Below are 8,416 nucleotides of genomic sequence, written 5' to 3'. Positions count from 1 at the left end.
CCTGTCTGCTCTAGGTACTAAGAGGTCGAGTAATAAGATACCTTAGGTAGGTAGTACTTAACCTTTGAGACTTCGTATACCCTTACTTCACTCTTTCCAGTTTAGTCCAGCGCACCTCTTTATTTCCATCAACTATTTTCTTGGTAGCTATGCTTCTTCGTGTCCTTAGTACGCTGTTGCATACATGAAGAAGTCGCCACTCAACTTAGGTCTCCTTTACGTTGCGCCTTATGTTGCTCCTCAAACAATATATCCTTATCAACACACGAGTGATACGTCTTTGTCGTATTGGTAAAACCAGGCGATAATATGATATGCGCCCCTCCAAGAAACAAGAGTACTTAGTGAGTAAATGTAGCTTGTTGATCTAGACAAAAGCGAGCTGATTGTTGGTTAACTTATCGCTTGGTCCAACCACTGAAGTTATAAGCAATAAGCTGAGTACGCAAGCAATGGTTTAGAGGTTAATCTTTTTCAACGACTTCGACCAGGCTGGTGAGTTCCTCCTAGCTGAGTAGAAGGTTCAGATGTACAGTAAGTATAAATTTCTCGTGGCGTTGATAATGGTCCATGGGCTGGTAGAATTCTTTCTCCAACTCAACAGGCGTGTGAGTGGGTTCGTAGGTGTTTGAAGAGATCGGATCAGTCAATAGGTAGTCACACGGATTGACAAGAAAATATCAAGGAGCGACTGGTCCTAAAGTAGAGGTCTAGCGGCCAATGCTTAGCTTTCGAAAATTAGACAGGCTCACTAGGTAGAGACTCCGAAGTTTGGGAAAAAGAGTTCTGGATGCGCATGTCCTACCTCGTCTTTGAGAGAAGATTTCACGACTTGCTCATGTGCACTAAGCCACATTTAGACGGCCGTCTATAACGGATGCTCCACCCCGAGAGCAGGAGTTAACGGAACACGAGTACTAGGAAACTGTCTAACATGCACTAACAGACCACACAACTGTCAGTGCACGGACTGGGCTTTCGACTTACGTGGACAACAGCATCGGTTAATATCCGAGCAGGCGTAGAGATCACAAAAGAATAGGTAGGTACCTACTACTTAAGGTAGGGGGACTCGAAAAAGATCAGACCAAGGTATTGGCTAACTTCACTCACACTCAGCATACCATCAAAGCACGTTGTATTAAAACAGGGCGCAACACTAACAGTTCCTGATCTCGATTTCTACATATTGCATTGCAGCGACTGAGCAATAATACGTTTGGTTTACCAGGGGCTTGAGGGGTCACACCAATGGAATGCACCATAGTTCTGAAACAAGACGACTTAGAAGCCATTTCAATTATTTTTTCCTCGGTCCGATGCTCGCTCTATCGCGGGCTCTATCTTAGTAGGACCATCGCAAATGCGCAGTCTTTCGCTCTTAATGCTAAAATTCAGATCATAAACAAGGGAAAATGCAAGCACTGTGGTGACTTGAGTCATGTATTGCGATCACCTCCATCTCCTCCGCCTGCTGTGCGTCAAGGATAAGATGTTACACAGCGATGAGGCTTCTACCCATCGATATCGTCCGACCAACTGGTGTCGTGCTATTCGAAAACGTGCTCTGTAGCTTGCTGACAACCCTGCCAATTTTCGATGTCATCTGGTTGGCCTTCCTCTTGCTGTGCACAGAAGAGCTTGTCCGCTGCTCCCAACATTCGTCCCTGTTGACAAACATTTGGTGGACAAAGGACCAGACGGCTGAGGCGATCAACATCACCGTAAGCGGTGCAAGAGTCTCCAGGCCTGGTTGACGAATCGTCGATGTCGGGCAGTGCAACGAAGGATCAACCGCAGCGAAAGGTTGGAATATATCTCCCACCACATTGTGAATCTCTGCATCGCGAGAATCTGATTGACTGAGTTCGCTTTCGGCACTGACATCGTGACAATCTGATTGTGTGGCTGTAGATCCGGTCTCTGTTGATTGGCAAACTGGAAGAGCGTGAGCAATCTCGCTCAACTGGGAGTTTGCATGTGCGGCCACTGCTGCAGGTGTTTGGGAGTTCTGTTGTGTAAGCACAATCTCCGTCAAGTGGGGAGCTGCTTGTGGTGTGGCATTCTCTGATAGTAGGTGATCTGGTGATCCTATTGTCGTCATTCCGCGGGCCTCGATAATATCGCGACTGATTGTCACCTTTTTCCAAGTTAGCTGCTGTTCTGAAAGGATTGAGTATGTAAGTGAGGCACGTACGTTACTATTCGTAGATAAAACAGTATCCACAGAGGACTGGGCGGTGGGTGCAACGACTGGTGAGCTGTGATGCAATGAAGTACTCGTGTCCAGAAGGTCCGAGCCGAGACTTGCAGTTTGCACAATGGCATCGCGATACTCAAAGCCAGCTCCAGAATCGCCATAGACATCTTCGCGGCCGACCTGGCCATTAGTAAAGAGATGTTGAGGTGCGGAAGTGGGAACAGCAAGCTGTCCTCCAAGGATATTGTGAGTAAGCTGGTTGTCGCCTAGCTCGTCGCCACGACTACTCAAACCATTCGAGAAGTCCCTCGGCGGTAGCTGGTTCGGTGCTGGTGATTTCGGCCGACTAACCGACTGCTTAGAGACTTGAATAGGGACCATACGTTCATCTTCCGAGAAGGATGATTCGGGAGAGTAAAGATTGAAGTCCACATAGTCGTGATTGACATCGACTTGGTTGAATGGTAGATGCGCCGCAGAGTCGCCCAGGTCTGCAATGCCTACATCGGCTGTGCCACGAGGACGGCGAAGAAGGTCCTCTCCTGCTGTCGGGGTGACGGGCTTTGCAGAGTAGTCCGATGCAGAGGAGGAGGACTGAGGAGAGAAGTAGCCCTCTGGATCGTTGAAGAAATCGTAATTATCATCGGCAGCAGGATATTGGATGAACTGCTCCCATGCATCGCTTTCTGGCTCGACTGAGACAGTCAGGTTGTCGAGGTTGACCGAAAAGTCGAGCTCTGGAGTTGTCATTTGGCCAGCAAAAGCATCATGGGCAACGACAGAAACCTTTGCTTCTGAGGTCAGTGCCTTCGTCTTCTTGGTGACCTTTGCAGGTTGAGCCACCGTGCTGGTAACGCCACGCTTCTTGTGGCTGGGGTCGCAACGAATCTTCTTCTTCTTGCAGCTTTCGCAGGCCTTGATGATTCGCATGAGGTGTGCGTGATCTCTCTGCTCCTTTGTCTTGGATCCTCGGGAGGCAGAATTGGTAACATCGCGACCATCCTTAGTCATGATCTTCATTCCAGGCAGGTTGGAGAAATCGGCGGGCTGCTGGCTGGCGGTGGACTTGGGAGAGGAGCGGCGGGAGGAAGTGGTATTCACATGGCTCCAATCCCAGTTGGATGTGACGGGGCTCGTGTTGAAAGATCCATAACCAGAGTCTTGGAGGGGGCTAGCACCAGCAGGAGATTCGACAGAAGCGGAAAGTGTGTAAACGGGATAGAACTTGAACGTCTGCCCTGTCAGGTGCGCATACTCAAAGTAGTCGAGAGAGATTGTGGCACGCTTCTCCTGGGTGGAAGCAGGACCAGGGATGTAAGCATTCACCAACTCGTCGAGCTCCCGTGACCCAATGGTAGGGAAGAACTGGAGCTGAGCACCAAGAGCAGGCTGAAAAACAGAGAACCCTTGAGGGAGAGTGTTCGAATTAGTCGCCATTGCAAGCTTTGAAGTTCCGTTATTGGCTTGAAAAGACAGGATCTTGAAAAGGTGCGGAGTCGCGCTCTATGCGGCTTTGTTAGTTGACCCGTACGCAAGCATGTGTAACTCGGACTGTTGCTGGCTTACTCCGACCTGCTTACTCTCACGTGGGGGCGATTACTTGTCGACAAGTACCAAGGTGAAATGGCAAATTTATGGCGACTTGCGTTGCCGCAGTAAATTGTGTTTGTTGAGCTAGAATGAATAAAGGTTATGGTGTTTCGAGGTCACGCGGGATGGAGCGTGAGATGAGGAAGTAGGCAAAGCCTTGAAATACCGATCTTGTCGCCAGGCTTGTTGTAGTGTCGTGTCTTTCAGTATCCAAGATACAACAAATACAAGGCAAAGGAGCGAATCACTGGTACGATTCAAGATACTCTTTACCAAAAGAAAAATGAGCCGTGATTGTACAGACAAGAGAGAGAAGTAAGAAGAAGAAGAGAAAAGGCCTGAGGCCACGGGGGAGGGCGTCGTCGAAGTATTTCACTGCCAGGTTTGAAGATGCACTGGCTGATGGGTAAAAGAAAAGTTGACCTCTGGACTTGAGGCTGTAAAAATAAATAGACTTAGAATTCTATTCTACACGGCATAAGTTGACTTACTAATTTTGTCCCTTGCGATCCTAATGGCCAATTATTCTGATGCCCTGGGGATTGGAAACATGGCGCAGCAGGTGGGAGGAACAGGAGATTGAGTCTTTCGGCGTGCTCGAAAAGGTATAGCGTCATAAGGCAGAGTTGCGATCCTAGCCAATAATAACTCAGAACTTTTGAGGGATCCGCCGTGGTAAAGGCTGTTACTGGTCATGTTGATCCACATTCTGCACCATCCAAGCTTAGACTTCGGCGAGAGAAGAGCATTCTTGTTGGTCAATGCTTTGAGCCTGCATCTAAGGATGAGTCAACCCTTCCACAACCCCAGATTTCAAGGTCCCCGATACAACACTCAAGCAGAGCGGGGGTGTCAGACAACATAGACTCTGTCTAAGAGTTTGACAGCATGGACATTTTCTTGAAATAATTCTGTTGAATAAACTCTGTCAGTCGTTTCGCTACCTCAGAGGGCTTGCGATAGTGGTATCCACGAAAGCCGGGGTCGGACATCACTCAGTTAGACAGTATCAAGCCAAGATGGTCCAAGCTACTGTTAACTGTAAATCCGATCTTCGTACCATTGTACTCTGGTGGGATCCCAAGGGCGGAAATGAAGGTAGTTATGAATATAAGAAAGGCAAATGTAATATTGTACAAACCTAAAGTCAAAGTTTCTCGAATCCTTGTGTCACAAAGACTGGGCTTAGTTACCTCGGCCTTAAGAGACGTTGCAGCACTTATCATCGAGACCATGTAAGTCGTCAGCAAGTCAGTTCTTGGAACTGGTGAAGAGGAACGAGTCGGGGGTTGAGTCCCTTATATAATGGTGTGATGGCCAAACGGATTTCTTAATATAGATCTTTTCCTAGGCTCCACACCTAATCGCATTCACAACTTCAAGTCCCAGGTCGGCTGGTGTGCTTCACGCCGAGAAACAAGGCAAGAACCTCTAACGCCTGGACCCATGCCCTTGCGAAACGCCATCCCTCCATCGTGCTGATAAGTCTCGCCAAAACAAAAGAGGTACGCCGACGGACTCTATCGGCGACTCGCATAATACCATACAGATACTGGTTGCACTTTTGTCAGCCATACCCTCACACACAAAACAGAACCGTTCCATTCAGGTTCCGCAGCACTCGTTATCCACATTCCAATTGCAACAAGTCGTTTGTAGTTCATAGATTCCAGTTAAGGAGCAGTGGCAGAAGCGTGTGTCGAATCAACCATGCGTCAAGGAAAGGTTTCCTTGTACAAGCCAGAGATGTGAGGAATTTCGTCAAATCATTATCGAGATGCTGCTTTAGAGGGTCTTGTTATCCCTAGTAAATCTTCCGCATGCCTACTCCAAGCACCACCGTTCGGTTTGCAAAATCCTGGTAGCTCTGATCGGACTGTGTCACTCGTAGGATTCGGTTTTTGTAGTGAGATCCTAGACACGATGTGAGACGAAGCTGAAAGGGGCTCTAGTTGAATCAGAGTCTGTGGTGGCAAGCCAGCCGCGTCCTGTTTCCTAGCAGCCTTCTTACCTCTGGTGGCAGGATTTGATAGACGTGGTAGTTGCTTTACTTGGGGTTGTTGTATAGTTTGTTCTATATCCGTTTGTTCTTCCTGATGTTGTTTTTCCTGCAGTGGCTTCTTTTGTGGTTGGTCGTCTCTCGATGACTCTCGTAAGGGTTCCTGTGGGTGCGCTGCAATTGCGATGTTCCCTGGTCTCTTGAGTGCGAGATAACTCCCTTGCGAACCATCTTCGGCTGTTATGTTCATGTTTTCAGTCGTTGCAGCATTTGGTTGACCGTAACCACCGATGCCGGAATCAGTAGGTAGAAAATCCTCGGCTGGTATGGCAAAGCCAATTATCTCCTTACTCTTCACACTCTTTCTCAACATCTTGGTAATCTGAGGACCGGAACTTGCTTCCGCCTCGACACTAGGTTTGGTTGTGGACTGACATCCTCGAGTAGGCTTGATATCAGTTGGTGAGTTTTCATCTTGACTATCGAAATCTCCAGCTCCTGAGGGGGAGTTGCGTGCTGCGATTTCCTCTTCGTTGTCACTGGGCACAACTTGAACTGCCTTTTCTCGTATTCGTCGACTTGGATTTGTGCGCCGAGGTGGTGTCACTGAGGTTATATCTTTCTCCGAAAGAACATCGTCCAAAGTATGATCCTGGAGTTTTTCATCTGTCAGACCTCGCAACGGCTTTGGATCCATATTCGACACCTCATCCAATGCTTTTTCCACTACCACTGAGTCGAAATTGTTGGCAGATTTACGACAGGGCTCTTGAACAGAGCTACGTTCGAGCACGAAGGAGGCCTTCCCTTTAGCCGGTGGCAAGGGTAGGCCAGTTCTTTTCGTATTGTCGTGGACCATCTCAGATTCCTCTGGCAAGGGAATTATATGAGTAGTAGGACGGGCTGCAGTGTATGCGTCGCTTCCTGTTCCTGACAAAGATGGGAGCGATCTTCCCGATGATTCTACTCTCTTACTTTGCTTGTTCTGCGCTACCATAAGTAACCCACGACGCTGCCTCGATCTGATACGAAGTTCAGTTCTCGGTTCCTTTGAAGACGGAGGTTCGGCTGCTCCAGTCTGTCCGAGTGGCTCTCTATTGGTTTCCAATGGTCGTTTAGTGCCATGAGTCTTCGGGGCAGTTGCCTGGTTCTTCCTGGGTGATATGAGAGTACGGTTCCGCGGACGTGCCTGGGTAACTTTGCGTGGGTGGAATTGTTCATCCTCGTCGATCTGGATTGGGTTTTGGACTACCGTGTGATTCATTTCTTCCACGGTCTCCTGACATATTGTACTTTTATCACTCCCAGGCGTTTTTAAGCGTTGGAGGCGGGAATTTATTGGAGCTGCTGGTGTTTGCTGGTCAGCTGAAGCACCCTCGTCCTGTGCAAGCCAGCTAAGAAACGCGTCGTCATTGATCTCTGCTGACTGCTTTCGGTCTCGGCCTGATATACTCATATCTTCGTTTACTGTTGTGGGGGGCGGGGGCTTGGACGTTTTGTCGACTCCAGATTCTTCCTGAGTACTAGCAAAGCATGGGATGTTTTGATTTACATTGTCAAGACACTCCGGTTGTTCGGTTTGTGTAAGAAGTGAAACAATATTGTCTTGATTTTGTGCTGAAAAGGGTCTTGCTTTCTCTGGTATATATGGACGATTTTTCGGCATAGTCTCTCTTGGTCGAGGATGTTCTCCGTTCCAGTTCTGCTCATTCCCTGCCAGTAGTTCTCTCAGCGAAGCTCGTTGTGCGAACACTGGGCGAGGTGCTGTCTGACGAGGGGCACGAGTCTCCGGCTCTTCAGGATCTGGAGAACAGGTTTGTTCTGTACTTGTACCAGTTCGTTTGGAAACGTCCAGTAGGTCAACCCTTGTGCTTGTTGATGTATGCTTGGGTTTCATGATTGTCTTAACAGGTAATGCTTGACTCCGAGACGTCGAGACTGAAGACGAAAAAGGTGTCAAAGTCAATGTCGTCCCGAAGAGGGCACGAGCATGCCCCATTTTGCTCGGGGGTGACTCTTCGTGCCTTCTTCTCTTCGACGGGCGCGCATCCTCTGAAGGTGAATCTTGTTGCTGAACGGGGCTCTCGGCCATCTTGCGAATTTGGTACGGTGAATGAGGGGATACAACAGCTCTCCCGATTCTAGTTGTACCCCCAACCAGATCGTTGAGCGGACGGTGTCGAAGTTGGAAATGGGGTGTACTCTGGTCGTTTCTCGGGGTTTGAGCAATTGTTGCGGTCGATCCCGGTGTCCTTGTACCAGCATTTGATCGTCTCTTTTCGACTTCTTTTACACGCTTATCCAGCAATTCTGTTAAATCCTGTTCTCGTGTTCCGGTACAGTCTGAAACCTGCACGATGGCAGAGCCGCGATCAAGCTCAAACTCATCACCAGGCTCGAGATCGCCACCTCCCTGCCAATGAGCATCGCCAATGAAGTGATTTCTATCATCATATACCATCACCCGCTTGTTGAATGTGTGGTATTTTAGAACGCCATCCTGCCAGCGCTTCTGTTTTCTCTTCAAATCGTGTGTGAACAAACAGATAAAGTCAACCACGGTGGCGGTTGAAGGTATGGAGCTGGAAGTCATGACTCTTGGCGGAAATTTGAACTTGACGTCGCAA

General features: G+C 48.6%; 2 protein-coding genes across 2 annotated transcripts; both read right to left on the bottom strand.

Annotated features, from left to right (window-relative positions):
- Nucleotides 1–1,495: 1,495 nt before the first annotated feature.
- FPOAC1_005118 (uncharacterized protein) lies at nt 1,496–3,637 on the bottom strand (the record flags this gene model as incomplete). The annotated part of the gene is made up of 2 exons (XM_044849649.1): nt 1,496–2,140; nt 2,198–3,637. The coding sequence occupies 2 exons, from the start codon at nt 3,635–3,637 to the stop codon at nt 1,496–1,498; spliced, it is 2,085 nt and encodes a 694-aa protein (XP_044708359.1).
- A 1,922-nt stretch (nt 3,638–5,559) lies between these two features.
- On the bottom strand, nt 5,560–8,382 carry FPOAC1_005117 (uncharacterized protein; the record flags this gene model as incomplete). Its single annotated transcript, XM_044849648.1, has 1 exon — nt 5,560–8,382. One exon carries the CDS (start codon nt 8,380–8,382, stop codon nt 5,560–5,562), a length of 2,823 nt encoding a protein of 940 aa, XP_044708358.1.
- Between the last annotated feature and the right edge of the window lie 34 nt (nt 8,383–8,416).

Source organism: Fusarium poae, chromosome 2, assembly GCF_019609905.1.
Source record: "Fusarium poae strain DAOMC 252244 chromosome 2, whole genome shotgun sequence".
Taxonomy (NCBI): domain Eukaryota; kingdom Fungi; phylum Ascomycota; class Sordariomycetes; order Hypocreales; family Nectriaceae; genus Fusarium; species Fusarium poae.
Note: the sequence above shows the minus strand (reverse complement) of the source record. Positions and strands in the feature narration are given on the sequence as shown.